The sequence below is a fragment of the Acomys minous genome, assembly GCF_964271855.1.
Source record: "Acomys minous genome assembly, chromosome: 5".
NCBI classification, from domain to species: Eukaryota; Metazoa; Chordata; class Mammalia; order Rodentia; family Muridae; genus Acomys; species Acomys minous.
The window spans coordinates 115,488,801-115,508,403 of record NC_140494.1 but is presented as its reverse complement, the minus strand read 5'-3'; the positions used below and the strand labels follow the sequence as shown (position 1 = coordinate 115,508,403).

The 19,603-nt window shown below is 41.7% G+C and overlaps 1 protein-coding gene across 10 annotated transcripts in view; it reads left to right on the top strand.

Annotated features, from left to right (window-relative positions):
- Positions 1-19,603, top strand: part of PEAK1 (pseudopodium enriched atypical kinase 1) — a 222,713-nt gene that overhangs the window by 187,526 nt on the left and 15,584 nt on the right. For all 10 annotated transcript variants that reach the window (XM_084782239.1, XM_084782241.1, XM_084782234.1 and 7 more), the window contains one exon: positions 8,332-9,074. In XM_084782239.1, coding sequence (XP_084638365.1) covers positions 8,332-9,074 — 743 coding nt within the window. The remainder of the gene's footprint in view (positions 1-8,331; positions 9,075-19,603) is intronic.

The window sequence follows — 19,603 nt, the reverse complement described above, 5'->3', positions numbered from 1 at the left end:
CAGACAACCTGAATTAAATCCCCAGAAGTCCACACGGTAGATGAAGAGAACCAGCTCTCCAGAGTTGTCTTCTTGGCCCCAGACCTGTGCACGTGGGTGTATGTGTGCATGTGTGCACATAATAAATAAATAATAAACACAAAATATTTTTAAAGAAGAGTTATAGTTAAGATTATCTGGAACTGAAATAAAAGCTGAAGTTGACAGTTGTCTGAGCATTTGTTATACCTCCTATAACTCTAATTATATCTATTAAAAGAAATCACGGCATTTTGCTCCTAAGTTAGTTGCATTCATATTTTAAAATAGTTCCCTATATCTGAGAATTAGCTAAGAGAGTACAGTATTCAAATTACTTAGATAACTTCCCCGTAAATAAACGCTCTGTGGCTTTGGGAAGGCCCTCTGTACCAAGGCCGTGTAAACAATGGGCCTGTCAGCTGCTACACCACTGGAATTCTTTACAAGTGATCTGTCTATTTGAGGAGCCAATCAAGTGGCCTCTGGAGGTCAGCCAGTCTTATTATTTGACATGAAGTTTCTGTACCCCGTGGCTCGCCAGTTGTTGCTTACATTTATTTCACTGTGCTCAGTCCAATAAGAACAGAACACTTGGCAGATGAGGTTCTTTCCTCCTAAGCTTCAGAAGGCTGCTGCTGGGGAGCAGAGTGCTGTCCTAGCCAACCAGAGACCCTATTCACTTGACGAAGCTGGTGAACAGCGCCAGTGTGTGACACCTGCATACAGCGCAGTGCATGCTTCTGTGTTTGGACATGAATGTCTCTTTATTCCTTTCTCCTCCCATTCTCGCGTACATTACTTACCTTGAGGGTGGGGGTATAGGTTAGGAATGAAAATTAAAAGTATAAAATAGGAACATGTGTTCTATTAATTGGTACTTTAATTTAGCAAACAGTTGTTTTATACCAACTGGCTCTAGTTTTGGGTAAGGTGCTGAAAACACTAGCAAACTTTCAAAGACCTGATCTTTTGGAGAAAAAGGCATGAGGCTACTGACCTTTGAGTCCCTGTGATAATTGTCCTGTACTGAAAAGTTTGTGGACACTTCATTCTAGAGGAATCTGGGACAAAACACTGCATCTTTTACTAATAGAAAATGGAGATCCACTGAAGGCTTTTTACAAGAGGCATACCCAGGATTAAAAGCTTTTCCAGGGAGCTGCATGTGACATGACTGGAGGCAGTGAGGTTGGTTGGGAAACCATGCCTTCCTATCTTGTGAGAGTGGTCTTAGTGGTCAAAGGGAAACTCCTATTTAAATGTGTCATTATTTAGGGCCTATGACTTTAATGCAACAGATCATAAGCAAACATTTATTATGATTTGTTTATGTGTCTTTAATATTTCTACCACTAAAATGATATAATTACTACTTTAAGTTTTTCCGTTTGCAGTCAACTTCTAACATAATTTAGAGATACCTTATTTCTTGTCTGTTTATACCAACCTTGTAAGTTATAAGAACCTTATATCAGTCATTTTTATTCCCAATGAGTTTTAAATACTCTGGGAATTATTAGTCTTGTTAAATTTTTCCCTTTCCATTGAGTTTTCATCAGTTGCTTTGCAGAAGGTGATATGGCCCAGGCCCTTGCTTTCCTACTGGTCTGAAGGCATGGTTATGTGGGGAAGAAATTACAGCTAGAGTACAGAGGCCGGAGAGGGAGAAAGCAAGGCCTGAGCTTGGTGTAGTCAAGCATGGTCCCAAGGACCTTTTTAGCTTATAGCAGGCAAGATTTAGAACCACTCTTTCTCCCCATTCCCATTTAGAAAGCTGGGAGGCCACAAAAATGTGGAGTATGTGGTGTTGAATCTGCTGCTGAAAACTGAGCTTTGGTGTCTGGATCCCAGAGACTTCAGAGGAATGTGCAGGATTAAAAGTTTAAAATAAAGCAGCTAAGATACCAAACTTTTAGGACATTGACCCAAATGGTTGGAATTTGTGTCATGCCCCCTTTTGGAGAAAATAAAGCAGAAAAATACAAAGCGCCTTCAGATTTAGACGGTAGCTTGACCCACTTGCAGGGGCTGCAAAATGCTGCCGGTTTCACTTAGATTCTCTTGTGAAAATGCCCGCCGCTCCCGTGAGGTCCTGCACTGCTGCTGGAGGAAGGAGGCCGTGGAGTTATTTTCATATACTGCTGCTTGGGCTGTCTCTTTCCATTTGGAGTAATGACCGGTTCTGTCGCTTTTCTGTCCTCAGTTCAGCAGACATTTACTGTCCACACGCTGCTTGTCTTGTACCACATGAGATTCTGGGAGGATTGTCTAAAAGCCTGGGAATACTAGAATAAAGCAGAAGGACTGAGAGAATACGGAAGAGGCAGCGACTTCCATTTAGAAGCGAAATGTAGAGTAGAAGCTTCAGTAGAAAGGGGTTGAGATGGGCCAAAGACACAGTACACCTTTACTAAGGCACAAATACAAACATAGGGGTGCTGCTGGCATTGGTGGCTAAGAACTCTTTCAGCTTCAGTTCCTAGCACTCACAGCCACTGTAATTCCTGCTCCAAGGGGGATCTGATGTCTCTGACCTCTGCAGACACTACATTCCTGCACGCACACGCGCGCACACACGCACGCACGCACGCATGCACACATGGTCTTAAAAATAAATATTTGGGAGAGAGACCCATTAAAAGAACAGAAAGTGTGGACTGGAGATGTAACTCAGCAGTTGAGGGCATTTGTTACTCTCTCAGAGAACCCCAGTTTGGTTCCCAGCCCACGTGGCAGTTCACGGCCATCTGTAACTCCAGGTCTGAGGTTCAGTGACATGATTAACTCACATTGAGGAGTCGCTAAGGAATAGTGGTAGATAAGACAAAGAACCTTGACCAGCTTGTATAGTCTCAACTTGATTCTGAAAGTAGTGGCAAACTGCGCGCTCAGCCCTCTCCCACCTGTCTGAACTGCACTAAAACACTGCGCGTGAGAAAGTCATATCCAACTCTCCACTCTACAGTGGAGAATGTTCTGACCATTGGCTAGATCTAGGTAGGGGTTTAAAGTTTACAGCCTGTACTGTCCTTGGCTGGTGCCTTAGTTTGAGCGGGACCCCTGGGCCCAAATCTGCCTATCATAATGTTCTACTTGTAGGTTTCTAGGACCCTCTGGATCCTTCTACTTTGCCATTCTCCCATGCCTGGAGGGGGAGACCTGGTGGCACTCAGAGGAAGGACAGCAGGTTACCAAGAAGAGACTTGATACCCTATGAGCATATACAGGGGGAGGAAATCCCCCTCAGGAACTGTCATAGGGAAGGGGAAAATGGGAGGGAGGGAAGAATGGGAGGAGACAAGGGATGGGATAACCATTGAGATGTAAGAAGAACAAATTAATAAAATAATATGTATCTTGGAAAAAAAAAACACTGCGCGTGTGATGGGGTGTGCCTTACTTCCCTAATTCTCAGATAATTTTTAAAGAAGAAAAGGGGAGCACCTCTGGAGCTACTCAACTGGAGCTATCTACATCTGTCTGTCTACTGACCTACCCACTCATTCTCAGCCCAATTCTTGCATGGTCTCATGTATAAAATAGAACACAGACCCTGCCATTAGTGAGCAGCCCAGTAGGGAGGTCAGACTGTGACCTGAGAGCAGTAGTCTATGTTTATTCTTAAAGAAAAACATATACCAGGCATATCTGAAGTCCCAAGGGAGGATCATTCAGTTTAGGGGGGATGGACTTAAATACTTCCCAGAGGCTGAGTGTTCTAAAATGAGCAAGGAAGGCCAGGGATATCACTCAGCAGTTATAACTAGATATAACCAAAATATCTTAGCATGCATGAGATCCTGGGTTTGTACTTGAGAGAGGAACAAGTAGCCCCAGATGAGAGAAGTGGGAAACGTCATTCAGTTGCGTGGCTCTACACCACATCTTGTGTGCCCGTTCATTAGGTGATAACCTTTGTTTTGTTTCCACTTTGGGGCTATTATGAATAATACAGTATAAGCATGTGCTCTGGTTTCTGGGTAGACATATGCTTTATTTCCATTGGATATCTCTGTAGGAGTGCAAATGCTGGCTCATGTGTTTTACTCTTCGGGAAACTCCCAGGCTGTCTTCCAAGGTAGTCATTCTGTCTTAGATTCCTCCTAGCAATATACAGTTATCCACATTTCTCCATAGCCTCACCAGTTGCCTATGGTTTTCATTATTGTTGTTTTTATTCTTACTATAATGATCCTAGTAGATATGAAGTATTATGTTTTGTCATATCATTATTTAGTAAGTAATGAGGTTGGACATCTTTCATGTGTGCATTGGCCATTTGGATATTAACTTTGGAGAAATGTCTGCGTGAAACCCTTGCTCTCTTTAAAGAGTTCTTTATATATTCCAGGTCGAGGTTTCTTACCAAACATATAATTTAAACACGCGTTCCCCATCCTTTATATTTTTTCTCCCCTCTATCCCTTCTTCCTTCTGATCTCTCTCTTTTCTGCCCTTCCTCCCTCCCTCATCTTCCTCTCTTTTGGTGTCTATTCCAAGGTCTTGCCATGTAGCAATGCTACTCTCAGCCTCCGGAGTATCCAGGTTTCCAGGAATGCGTGACCATGCCTGGCACTCTCTTCTTGCTTCTTAAATACATAAGTTTTTATTTTTATTTTTCACTTTCAGCACACTGTGTGTTTTGTTTACAGTATCATTTGTTCTTTCCCCCTTTGAATTGTTTGGACAACCTTTGTCAGTATCAATTGACCCCTTTACATAAAGGTTTCTTTCTGGCCTCGCAAATTGATTGCATTTATCTACTACATATGACGCCATCTTGATTACCATAATTTTGTAATGAGCTAAGACTGGTTTGGGCCACTCTTTAAATCGCTTGTGTTTCCATGTGAGTTTTAAGGTCCCCACATCAATTCTTCAAAAAATCCAATTGAGATTTTCATAAGGATTACATTCAATCTGTAGGTCAATTTGGGGAATATTTCCATCTTAACAATATTAAAGTCTCTGATCCATGAGCTTAAATAGACTGCATAAAATTAGTCATTTTAATAATGTGACTGATTTTTAATAACATGACTAATTTCCATTTATTCTGGTGCTTTTTAATTTCTTTCAGTGATGTTTTATAGTTTTCAGCATGCAACTCTTGCTTAATTAAATTTATCCCTTAGTACTTTAGTCTCTGTTGCAAATAGGGTTATTTTCTTAATGTCAGTTTTAGATTAGTCATTACAATTAATTTTTGTACACTGACTATTTTGCTGCGGTCTCACTAAACTGATACATTCTTTTCCCCTTTTTGTTTGTTTATGACAGGTTCTCATGTAATTCACATTGGCCTCAATCTGACTGTGTAGCTAAGGATGGCTTTGACCTCCTGTTCTTCTGCCTTCATATCTTGAGTGCTGAAATTATAAGTATACTCCATCACATTCGGTTTTGTGACATGCTGGGAAGTGAACCCAAGGCACCTTGCAAGCTAGGCCAGCACTCTGCCACCTGAGCTATAGTCCCAGCCCTGGCATGTCACTTCTAATAGATATTCATATGGTCCCTTGGGCTCTCAAAATACAAGATTATATCACTTATACATACATAGTTTTACTTATTTCTAATCTTGATGTTTTCATTTGTTAACTATTTCCAAATTTCCATGGTTAGTGCTCAAGTATAATATAGACTACAGATGGTAATAACAGTAGTCCTTGTACCACCAAGGAAGCATCTAGTCTCTTGTCATCAAGTATGATGCCAGCTCTTGGTGTGATACAGAAGTTATGAGGCCAGGCGGTGGTGACGCATGCTTTTAGTCCCAGCACTTGGGAGGCAGAGGCAGGAGGATCTCTGGGAGTTCAAGGCCAGCCAGGGCTACACAGAGAAACCCTGTCTCCAAAACTCAAGGGGAGGGGAAAAGAAGCTACCAGGCAGAGGATGTTTCCTTCTGTCCCAGATTTGTTGAGTGTTGTCACGGGAAGGCATTAGATTTTATCAGCTGTTTCTACAACTTTGAGATGTGAGACTTTTTCTTCTTTAATTTGCTATCATAATATACTGAATAATTTTCAGATGTTAAACCAACCTTGCATTCTTTGGATAAACCCAATTTGTTATGGAATATTATTATGTTTATAATTTTTAAAGTGCTGCTATGTTCTATTGCTAATGTCTTTTTTTTTCACTTATATTCATAAGTAATATTAGTCTCTAGTTTTCTTGGATGTCTTTGGTTTGGTTGTCTAGGTTACGTTGTTTCTACAAAATTCAACATAGAAAATGTTGCCTCTTCCCTTCTTTTTGGAGGAGCTTGCAGAGGATTAGTAGTAATAGTTTGGTTTAATTAGTATTAAGCATTTGGTAGAATTCATCAATGTTTCCATCTAGTCCTGAGCTTTTCTTCATGAGAAGTAAGTTAGTTAGTTAACTAGCCAGCTAGTTAGTTGTATGCTAATAAAAGTCAAACCCAAGGGCTTGTGCATCCTGGGCAAGCGCTGGACTAAGCCAAATCCCAGCCAGAAACTCTTAAAAGCCCTTGCTGCCTTAGAGCAATATAGTCTTTCCTTTATTCCCTTATTCATTCTCTCTGTATATTTTATTTGTGTTTAATGCAGCTCTCTTCCTTATTAAAATATATATATATATATATATATATACATACATACATACACTGGTATATGCTGTTAGTAGGGAGAGGAGATCCTTCAGTTTACTGCCTATATGTAGTAGATAGTAGTTTATTTAAATTCCTAGGTATTCTTGATCCAAGTAGATGTAAGAAATGGAATTAATTATAATCACAGTTATATGTATTGATTCTTGTCCTTGGTATTTCTTCAAGGACATGGTTTTAACAAACCAAACCACCGCTTTACTTACTAGCATCCTCAGAAGCACCTGTATCTGTGGCTGTCCTCATCAAGCGTGAGAGGACAGTCGATCCTGGTGGGGAAGTCATGACAGAAGCACAAGGCAGCTCTGCATCTGCAGTCAGGTAGCAAGAGATGGTACTGCTGTTCAGCGTGCTTTCTTTCATTTTACTCAGGCAGGATCATAGCCCTATGGTTGGTGCTGCCTGCCCTTAGTTAGCCTAACACAGAAACTCACAGACATCCAAAGGTTGCCTAGATGGTGCTAGATAGCATCAGGCTGATAATATTAACTATCACCCCACCCTCTTACTTATACTCTATGATTTTAAGTAGAAAGATGTATTTCTTTCCCAGGACTGTTGTAATAAAGCACCTTAATGGATTGCTTAATACAACAGAAACTAATTCTTCGACAATTATGGAGTCTAGGGACCCGAACTGAAACTTCTATCCACAAAACCATGCGTCTTCTGAGGCCCCGAGTAGAATCTGTTCTTGCCTCTGCCTGGCATCTAATGGTGGCCATCCATCTTTGGCATTCCTGGTTTACATCTAAATCATTTCTGTCTCTGCCCTTGTCACCACATAGTGTTTCTCTTATTTGTCTTCACATTGTGTTTTCTTCTTATTAGGATGCCAGCCATATTTGATTAGAGCCTTTGCTAACCTCAACTTTATCATATTAGCAAAGACTCTATTTCCAAGTGAGGACCTATTCATAGATAGCAGAGGCTAGGGCCGCAATATAACGCAATCCATAACCAGGCATTATGCTCTCCCTCTAGCTTTTGAGTAAAAGCTTCATTTTAATAACATGACTGATTTTAGTAGCTTTTGTAGAAATGTCATGATATATTTCTGTCTTTAGAAAATAATGTCTAATCTCCCTTATGTAGAAAAGTGTCATTGATCCTTTAATGTGTTTTACCCTCTAAACTAAATATTGAATACATAAATTATATGTACATATATGTAATGGCAGGTGCTATATACAAGGGAAAATTGGAATGACATAACAAGAACCAGAACAGTGTGCTGTTGGGCACTGTACAGTGGTCCCATTGCTAGTTTCAGTTCTGTTTTCAGTAGTGTTCCCAAGGATTTTCTTGATCCTTGTCATCTGTCATCTCTGCTGTCACATGCAGGTATTTCTGGTACCGTGGTGTGGTAACTGTTAACAGTGTTATTGGGGACTGGACTGGAGAATGTGGATCCCGTTTGAAAACAGAGCCCACCACCTAAACTAGTGCCAGAGAAATGCTGAAACATAATTTGTATTTGTTGTTCCAGTCGAGCTTTGGATTCATACTTTCAATGTTCAGGCATTTATTCCTTGGTTTCGTATTTCATTTCAGTGAAAGCATTGGCTGTTTGCTAGATTCTCCATATCTGCTTCACTCACTTCTACTTGTTTCAATTGTGAATTGAGATTGAAATTTTGGATTAATTTTCTCTTCTTCTTTCTTTAAAAATAATTCAGGACAATCCAGAGCAGCTATGATCCCTCCCAAGCATCCACGGCATCCTAAGGGAGCATTGGATGACGCCATTGCCTTTGGAGAGAAGACAGACCAAGAAGTGTTGAGTGCTTCCCAACCCACACCACCCCCACTGCCAAAGAAAATGATTCGAGCCAACACAGAGCCAATCTCCAAAGACCTTCAGAAATGCATGGCAAGTAGTCTTTGTGTCGTGGCTAATCCCACCTATGACATTGATCCCAACTGGGATGCCAGCAGTGCTGGCTCTTCTATTAGCTATGAACTCAAAGGACTGGACGTTGAGTCTTATGAATCCTTGGAGAGACCTTTGCACAAGGAGAGACCTGTTCCTTCAGCAGCAAACAGCATCTCCAGCCTAGCCACTCTCAGTGTTAAGGACAGATTTTCCAACAGTATGGAGTCCCTCTCCAGCCGACGTGGTCTCTCCTGTAGACAGGCTCGAAGCATCCAGAAGCCACAGAGACAAGCACTTTATCGAGGACTTGACAATCGGGAGGAGGTGGTGGGTAAACTCCGAAGCCTTCACACAGATGCCTTGAAGAGACTGGCAGTTAAATGTGAAGACCTCTTCATGGCTGGGCAGAAAGACCAACTCCGCTTTGGAGTGGACAGCTGGTCAGACTTCAGGCTAACCAGTGACAAGCCGTGCTGTGAAGCTGGAGACGCAGTGTACTACACTGCCTCCTACGCAAAAGATCCGCTCAGTAACTATGCAGTCAAGGTAGGAAAGTATTGAAGATCTCACCTTCCCCCCCCCCCTTTCTTTCTCCCTCCTTCTCTCTTTCCAAACGTTATTTTGGTTTTTTTGAGACAGGGTCTCACTATGCAGCTTTGGCTAAACTTGACCTTACTATATACTCCAGGCTGGCCTCAAACTCATAGAGATCTGCCAGCTCTTTCCTCATGAGTCCTGGGATTGAAGGTGTGCACCACCATGACTAGCCTTACCTTATTACCAAGGTGCATTCATCCTTCCTCCCCAATCTCTCTCCTCCAGTTCTTCCATTGTGTGAAAGTGAGTGCGCTTCATATTTTATCAGACGCTCTAATAAACAAGTTTGTTATTGAAAAGAAAAATAGATACTAAGGAAATATGTGGAAACAAACATTCTGTGGGGGCCTGGAAGGATTGTGTATTAATTTCTCCTGTGACCAAATATCTGACAAGAAGCAACTTGAAGGATGGAGGCTTGGTTTTGGCTCACAGTTGAAGGGGATACTGTTCACCGGGGCGGGGAAGGCACACAGGTATGTGGGTTGACTGGTCACATTGTTTCCCCAGTCAGGAAGCAGAGAGAGTAAGTGCTGATGCCCAGTTAACTTTTTCCCTTTTCCTAGACTGGGGCTCCATCCCAGGGGACCATGCTACCCACATGCAGGGTGTGTCTTTCCTAATCTTTTAAACCTTTCTGCCAACACTCTCATAGTCTTACCCAGAGGTAGGTTTCCATGGTATTTACCATTCCCTTCACATTGAGAATTAACATTAGGGCTGGAGAGATGCCTCAGTGGTTAAGAGCACCACCTGCTCTTCCAAAGGTCCTGAGTTCAAGTCCCAGCAACCACATGGTGGTTCATAACCGTCTGTAATGAGAATGGTGCCCTCTTCTGGCCTACAGGTGTACATGCAGGCAGAAAACTATACATAATAACAAATAAATAAGTCTTTTTTTTTTTTTAAGAGAGAGAATGAACATTAACTATAACAGAGGTTAACTCAAACTCTTCTTAAGTAGCCATTGAGCTTTGGCAGTTTGCAGTGGTTACTATAAAACCAAAGTCTATGGTGCACCTTTCACTCCATGTTTCTGTCTTTATTCTCTACCACATGACGAGTCCTTGTTTACCCCTCCTCTGCATCTTGCATGCTTCCTGGGAAACACTTCTATAGACAATGATAACTCATACTTAGTGTTCACATCATAGTCATAAGACCAGGTTCTTTTCCTCCGTTTGACACATGAGGAAGGTTTTGCTCAGTGAGGTAACTCACTTACTTCAGGTCACACAGTTAGAAGTAGAGCTAGCGTTTAAGCATAGATATCAGGCCAGCAAAATGGCTCATTGAGCAAGGCACTTGCCTAACTGAGTTCAATGAGTTCAGTCCCTGGGACCCAGATAGTGGAAGGAGAATATGGATTCCTCTGTTCCCTCTCTCTCCCTCCCCCCCCCCTCTCTCTCTCTCTCTCTCACACACACACACACACACACACACACACACACACACACACACAAATGTAATTTAAAAAAAAAAAAACCTCAGCACTTTATCTCTTTTTTCCCCCCACAGAGGTCTGCCTGCCTCTGCCTCCCTGAGTGCTGGGATTACAGGCATATGCCACTGTGTCAGGCTTGTTTTTTACTTTAAAAAAAAAGATTTATTTATTTATTATGTATATAGTGCTCTGTCTGCATGTACACCTATACACCCGAAGAGAGCATCAGATCACATTATAGATGGTTGTGAGCCACCATGTGGTTGCTGGGAATTGAACTCAGGACCTCTAGAAGAACAGTCAATGCTCTTAACCCCTGAGCCCCTAACCCCTTAACACCTCTCTAGCCCTGCTTTTTAATTTATATATATCTCAACCATTCCAGATAGCCCACTTCTTTGAGATACTCAGACCACTTAACATTAAGGATTCCTACCCAGTTATACTCACTGTACAGTGTTATTACAGTGAGTGTTATTGTGAGTGTAGCACACTTACAAGCCCCACGTGTGTAATAACTATGGCATGGACTATGATCTCTAAAAGATTGGCCTTTTGATCCTAACAACACCTATCTTTGGGGCTATTGTTTGGCTAAGTGAGCTGCCATTGGTTTCTTCCCTATTTTAAGAGAGTTAAAAATCTTTGGGTCTCACAGATTTTTTTTCCTGTTCTTTCAGATGTTTAAAATGATAAACCATGTACTTTATGGGACTAAGGTGATGATCAAGTGAGATATCACAAGTGAAAGGTTTTTAAAGCACAAAGCTCAGGGTGATGTTCTTCGTTCCCGTTGCCTCCTTTTACTGATTCTAGTCACTGGTTCAAAACCAATTAACATATCTAAATGACTTTTACATGTTAATTTAGCTTAGAAAGACCAGATGGTGTCTTAGGAAGTTAGTGGGTAATGTAAACAATTGGCCTAACCTGCCTGTCATGTTTGGACCAGCTTCTGCAATTCAACACTTCCACCTCTAACTGTCTTGACCCTCCGCTGTAGCCCACACTTCTAAAATTAAACCATGGGATAAACTGCAGAGAGAAGATATGGACTCAAGTTAAGATATTACTTTTGGGTACAAAAAAGCATTTTGAGATTCTGTGTAGCTCTCAGGAGTTATTATATCAATCGGGGTTGTAGTACCTTATCTATCTTGGGTCTTTATTGCTACAAGATCACCAATGCGGAATGAGTACCTATTTCAAAAAGGGGCATAAAACTATCTGTTCTTTCAAAACAATTGAGAAGTGGGGCTTGACTAACTTTATGTATTATTGCCACGCAATCTTGTCTCTTTCCTAAATCAATGGTGTAGTATTGATTTCTTTGCTTGTAATAATACAAAAGCAATCTCAAAAGAACAGGTAGCAAGTGATTATATACTAGGAGTTGTTGGCAGGTTTGGGAAAGGGTGTTTTACACTAAATGCTGAGTATAAATGTTTCTTTGAGGACTTTCTGGGCACTTCTGGAAGTACCTAATTGATTATACAACCTTAAAGGAATAAATTCTAAGAACTCTGAGACCCCTGCATTTGCAGAGATGAGCAAAAGAAACCAACAGTTGGCGTAAACAACTCTTTTTTTTTTTTTTTACTATTTGTCTTCTTAAACTATCCCTCACCATATTAGTGGAATTTAGAGTAGCCTAATAAGTAGAAATTGTCTCTTAAAATATTGCAAAAGGAAGTCAATCTGAAAGGTAGAGGACCATACCCATATATCCACTGCAGTGGATAAACTATTAAAATATTTACTTTGTGTCACTTTTCAGGCTGCTATTAGAGACTGTCATAGACTAGGTGGTTTAAATAATAGTGTGTGTGTGTGTGTGTGTGTGTGTGTGTGTGTGTGTGTTACTGGGAATTGTTGTAGCGTCTTGTTTGTACTGGACAAGCACCTGACTCCCAAGCCAAATCCCTAGCCCAACAGTAGAAATTGATTTTCTCATGTTTCCGGCTGAAACATCCAAAGTCAGAGTTCTCACGTGGTTATTTTCTGATAAGGGCTGTTCTCTCTGAGCCCTCACACCATGATGAGTCACCAAGAGAGGACAGATGCTCTGGTGTTTTTCTTTAAAGGAATTGTATCCAGGCCCCAACCATATGATTTATTTAAGCACCTCTTCCTTTGTAGGCTGTATTTTCAAATATGGCATCACTGTACTTTAGAGCTTAAGCATGTAAATTAGAAGGAGACTCAGGTTAGTCCATAGGATTCCATCCTCCTTCCCTCACTCTCAAATTCATGTCTTTATCACAGGCAAGTACATCCTGTTCTCCTCAAAAGTCTTATTCCCAAGGATCAATTCTAAAGTCCTTATTTAAAGTCTCATCTACATAGTATCTAAATGAGATACGGATGAGCCTTAAGGTGTGATTCATCTTAATGCAACATTGCTATTTGTGATCCTGGTAAAGCCAGAGAATGTACTTGCTTTCCAGATACAGTTATGCATAGGAATAGGATATATAATCCATCCTGAAATATGAGATATCAGAAGAAAGAAAGGAGAGATGGGCACCAAAATCCAAGTCTAGCAAGTTTCCAATGCCTGAAACTCATATGACTCAAAAAGATACTCTGGTGTTATACTCTGTCCCTCGTATATAGCGCTACAAAAAGCCTCTCCCACCCCAGCACTGTTCAAATCTAGAAAAGCAGGCTCGTCATTTGACCACTAAAAGGAAACAGCCCTACCCACTGGACCCTTAGTGAGAAGGACAGCATTGACATTTTTGGAGGTTATTTTTCCTAATGTATATGTGGTATGTGTATATCCCCGCATGAGTTTATGTATAAGTTCCTGCAGAAGCCAGAAGAGGGCACTAGATCTCTGTAACTGGAAAATTCCAGATGGTTATGAGCTGGCTGATGTGAGTATTGGGAACCAAAGCCAGGTCTTCTTTAAGAATAGTAAGTGCATGCATGCCTGTAATCCCAGCACTCAGGAGGCAGAGGCAGGCCGGCCTCTGTGAGTTCCAGGCCAGCCTGGTCTACAGAGCAAGTCCAAGACAACCAAGGCTACACAGAGAAACCCTGTCTCAAAACACCAAAGCAAGCAAACAAACAAATAAAAACCAGTAATTGTTCTTAACCTGTGAGCCATCTCTCCAGCAATAGAATAGTCTTAATCTCTTTATCACCTCCATGGCTTTCTTCCCTTTTAAAGTGCATGTGGGCAGCCAAAGGGCTCTATGGGCCAGGTGTGTAGAATTCAAGATTTCTGGTAAGTAGTCTTTTCAAGCCATTCTATTTCCTGCATCCCCTTTGACAAAAAAAAAAAAAAAAAACCTGTACCCAAACTGGCAGTCTCTACTAATGTAACCTTGTCCCTGTTTCTGACTTCTGCTGAGACCTCTTTTTCAAATGGCTGTTTAGCCCACACCCTGAGTGTCCTGGTAAAAAAAAAAATAAAAAATAAAAAATAAATAAAATGAAAACAAGTTTTCAAGCCTGGTGTGGTAGTACACACCTGTAGTCCTAGCACTCAGGTGGCAGACGCTGAGAATCAGGAGTTCAAGCCAGCCTAGGCTACATGAACCCTTATCTCAAAGCAATACAAAAAAGCCAGGCAATGGTTGCATACACCTTTAATCCCAGCATTCAGGAGGCAGAGGCAAGCAGATATTTATGAGTTCCAGGACAGCCAGAGCTGTTACACAGAGAAACTGTCTCAAAAAAAAAAAAAAAAAATCAAAAACCAAAGCAACAACAAACAAAAAGATTAAACATTCATGCCCTTATGATATGAATAGCCCAAGCAGTACACATCTTCTTTCCTCTTGCCTGTTTTCCTCTAAACAGTCAGTAGAAAGCAAGGTGTTTCTTCAGTGCCGGACTTGAACATCTCAACTAAAACTCCAACATTATCTCTCATACATTCTTTCCTTAATAAACCACTGAACAGTGCAGCTCAACAAAACACTGTGCAGCCTAGTTCTCTAGCATTTTATGACATGAGTCAGCTTTCTAGTAGTTTCTAGTAGTGTGTTCTTCATTTCCATCACAGACCTCACCGCCATCTCCTGTAACATCTATGCTTGCTGTGGTTGTCAGTTCATATTTGCCAGGCTTTTAATCTAACACATATCTCAAAATGCTTTCCACATCCACCTAGTTCTAAGACTGCTTCTAGAACATTCCTAATTCTTGTTGGAATGGCACCCCCACCATTTTAGTTTTCTTAAGCTGATTTTAAAAAGCTGTCATAGATGCCGTAACTTAAGAAAAAGCCCAAGGTCAGGCTGTGGCTCACTTGGCGTCTGGTGAAGGCTGTCACAGGCTCTAGACAGCCACCATTTCCGTGCATCCTGACACCATGGAGAAAGCAGCTGAGCCTCCAGGTGTCTCTTGACTACAAGGACATTAATGACATTGTATCGGGCTCCTGCTCATAACTTTTTAATCTTAATTGCCTCCATATTGCCCTTATCTCTGGGTGCAACTTCTCTGGGAGACAATTCAGTCCATGGCAGGTGTTAATGTTAATCTTTGTTGTAAAATGAGTGGCTTTAACTTGGGACTTTTACTGAATTTGCAGGTTTTCCTATCTCATTTATTCTAATTTTTCTTCATCCTCAATAGCTTTATTTGTATTGATCTTAAACTAAAAGGCAGTGTAATACAGAATAAAGAGCTTTGGAGGCATCTGGGCCCACATTCTGAAATTTATCTCTATTATTAAACAGGTCAAGGAACTTCTTCTAGTTTTTACATCAGCAGAAACTGGCTGTCATGCCTACCTCATAAAGTTGTTATAGTGCACATGGCTATGTAGTGAAAGTGCTTTCATAAACTACAGAGTGCATGTAAAATACAATGAGATAATGTATTGTTGTTAGAAATCCTGGGAAAGTAGTCCACATTCTATAGTCTTCTCATTAGTATTCTTTAGTATTCTTTAGTATTAGGCGTTAGCCTAAGCATATTTAGATAAATTCTATACTTAGATGTTTTCTTTCTTATTACTTCAAGATAGAAGCATCTTTTTTTTTCTTAATATTATAAGAGAATGCTACAAGATGTAGCAACCTCAAGAATTTCAGTGATGCTAAAATTAGAAATGAATTAAGCTCCACTATTAAGAAACAGTTTAATAAATTAAGGTACATTATCCCAATTAAATGTTTGCTACAATTAAAATTGATGACTATAAAGGCTATATAAGATGGAAAATTTTTATTGTAAAGTGTCATAGAATACCTAATGGTATGAGCACACCTTTCTTTAAAATGACCTATAGAACAGTAGTATACAGTTAAGTCCTATATAAGAGTGATGGTCATTATAGGTGATTTTGGTTTTGTTAAAAGATTAGATCATGATATAGTCAGTGGCAGGGGCAGACTAGAGCATTTGAGGTTGTAGATCATCACATTGAGTTTCCTAAAGGCACAGGTACCCTTGTGTGTCCTTGCTCACTCATCTCTGTAGCCCTGTCCTCTAACATAAATTATAAATAGCCCCCACTTCATGTTTCTCGGCTTTTGCACATGCTGCTGCTTCTGTATGCACTGCCCTTCTCCTGGGAGACAGTATGACTCAGTGAAGAATGTCAGCCTTCCGATCTACAGATGACCTACTCCATAACTACCTGAGGGATGCTCGCTAACTGGACCGTTTCCTTACCTGCAGAATCAGAATTGCTGGCAGTGAGCTCTGGGAGAGCATACTGTAGCAGCATCCTCCACAGTAGTTTCCATACGGAACTTTTGAGGCCTTTTGACAAAGTGGTTAAGAATTAGGTTTTAAAGTCAGAAGAACTGGGCTTAACTTATGGTTTAATTGCATACTGGCTGTGTTGCTTTAGGCTTTTGAGAGTCTAGTATCTCTTGGTAAAGTAGAAGAAAAAGTTTACCCTTAAGTTTTAGATTAATTGTTTTCCTTGTCACTAGCCAAGTATATAGCAAGAAGCACTGTCAGCTTAAGGGGAGGATTTATTCTGACTCACTGTCTGAGATTTCAGTCTGTCGTGGAGGGAAGGCACTATGGCTGGAGCAGCTTGTGGCTGTGGTGGCAGACATATGACGTTGCTCACTCACATCTCATTGGACCAGCAAACAGAAAAAGACTAGGGCTAAAGCCAAGGCTGGGCTGTAACCTTCAGGACCCGTCCTCTATTGACCCACTCCCTCCAGTGAGGCCCACATGCTGTAAGCTCTGCGCCTCCCCCACTAGTGCCGCTGTGCCAGTGCAGAGTGCGGAGTCTCTGCTTGCTCATCTTAGCCGCAAGGGCTGCTGGCTGCCATTTTCATCCAGTGCCCAGTATACCATGCCATAGCCCAAATGCTGTGCTGTCATGAAACTTCCAATCAAACTGGCTTCATTACTGAATTCATCCTCACTCAAGTCTTTGGGGCACAGGCAAAATAGAACCAGGTTCTTTGCCAGCGTGTGACATAATGGCATCTTGTCCAGTTCTCAATTGAACCCTTGCTTCCCTCTGAAAGTTCATGAGCCTGGCCCCGTTTCTGTTGACATTCTGGTCTCCTGAACTCCCAACCAGATTGACCCATGAAACTCTGTGTCAGCCTCACCCGTTGACCTCTGCTTACAGAATCCTGGCTTTCTCTAGCCTGCAGCTCCACACTTCCACATTCCTCCCAGACCTGTTCCAAAGAGCTGAGAGGTATCCGGTCAGGATCCTCACAGAAGGAACCTAAAGGAAAAGGGGATTGTTCTGACTCATTGGGTGTGGACATGCCAGCCCATCATGACAGAAAGCAGCAGTAGGAGCCGGCTTGCAGCAGTGGGGGCTAGAATGTGAGGAGATTAGCAAACAGAGAGCGACAAGAGCCAGAAGCAGGGCTGAGCTGTAAACCCTCAGTATCTGCCCCACACGCTAAACAGTCTACAGCTTCCCAAACAGCTCCAATAGCTAGGGACCCCATGTTCAAATGAGCCCTTGCCAGTATGTCACAGTCACACCATAATAAGGCAAGACACCTGTGGTCCTAGCACTTGGGAGGCTGAAGCAGGAAGATGGTGGGTTGCAGGCCAGCCTAAACTATACAATTAGACTCTTTCTTAAACAAGAAACCACAGTGCAATTGCTTTAAGTTTCCTGATTTCATGAAATTTGCAGGCAAATGGATGGAGCTGGAAAAGATCATCCTGAGTGACATAACCCAGACCCAGAAAGACACGCATGGTATATGCTCACTTATAAGTGGATATTAGCCTTATAACACAGGATAACCATATTACAATCCACAGACCCAAAGAAGCTAATTATCAAGGAGGAACTTAGGGACGATGCTTAATTCTCATTCAGAAGGGCAAATATAGATGTCCTCTGAAAGATTCCACCCAGCAGGGGATCAAACCAGAAGCTGAGTCTCACAGCCAAACTTTGGGCAGAGCACAGGGAGTCTTATGGAAGAGTGGGGAGATAGAAGACCTGGAGAGGACAAAAGAAGACCAACAAAGCGAACAAATCTAGGCTCAGGGGTGCCTGTGGAGACTGATGCGCCAAACAAGGACCATGCATGCAGAGGACCTAGGCCCCCTGATCAGATATAGCTGATAGGTAGCTCAGTCCCCTTATGGGTCCTCTAGTAAGAAAAGCAGGGCTGACTCTGCCGTAGACTCTGTTGCCTGCTCTTTGATCACTTCCCCCTGGCGGGTGCCTTACCAGGCTACAGAGGAAGAGGATGCAAGCAGTTCTGATGAGACTTGGTAGGCTGCGGTCAGTTGATAGGGAAAGAGAGCTCCCTCCTCTCTGAGGATTAGGAGAGGGGAAGAGGGGGGAAGAGGGAGGGAGGAGAGAAGGGAGGGGGCTATAATCGAGACAGAAAGTGAATATATTTATAAAAATAAATTTTAAAAAAGAAACCACAGGACTTAATATATGCATAATATATTATCATGCTAAGTTGTACAAATAAGCAGTAATTCCATTACACAATATAGAAACATTCATGTGTCTCTTACCCACTATTACTTTTGACATCTACTACAATGAGACTTCTTTTTTGATTCTTACGTACTTAGAGCCCAGTGCCATATATAATAGTGGGCATTTGATAAAATATTTCATGATCATTTAAAAATAATATAGAACATTATGATATTTTGTAGGTTTACAGCAATACATATACATAAGACAAAAGATTGTCTTCACAGAATTTATAATGTAATGAGAAAGACAAAAACATAAATAACTCTTAAATAAGACAGATTATAACAAAGTTTCAAGCAAGGGGGTTAATGCAAAATTAATGATTTGGCAAGAAAATCGTACTGGGAGGGGCCCAAAAGAATGAAAGCTGGAAGGTCACTGTGGTGTTTTTGCAATAGTTCAGGTAATTTTGAGTCCACCAACACTGCAACAGGACAGAGCTGATGATGGTGTGAGCATGTATTATAGTGAGTGCCAGGAGTAAGATGAAGGCTGCAGTCATAAATCCCTAGGCAGGACAACTCCAAAAGGATGGCAGTGCCGTTAAGTGAAGTAGGAGTCAGGATGAGTTGTCTGTGAAGCATGCAAAGGGCAGCCCAGTTAGACAGGCTCCACGGCCAGCTTAACACGGGAGCCGGGGACTCGTAGGAGACAGTTTTCTCATCCCCCAGTACCATGTTCAGTTCAGACTAAATGGGATGTATGAGACTGTTAGTAGCAGAGTGTATAATGTAAGAAAAGGTCTACACAGAGAAGTGGCTCAAAGCAGGAGCAATTGGAGCCCTAGTCACAGAGGCAGAGTCCCACAGGCCAAGAGCTTGAGGCTCTTTCAAGACAAGAGTTCAATCTCTGTCAGCCTCGAGAAAGTACAGTAATAGTGGGGATAGTTAGCAGCACAGCAAGTAAGCAGGGTAAGAAATGGGGACACAGTGAAGATAGTAAGTGTCTTAGTAAAGGAAAAACAAAATTGATTCCCACTCAATCAGTCACCTTCAGCTCCCATTTCTTCCTCACCGTGTCTTCTCTTATTCTCTCATCTTGGCAGACTACCACCCCGCAGACCAGACTGTCTGGGTGAGCCGCGCACTGGCCAGACTCCAGCCCCTGACTTACTTCCCTGCTCTCTAA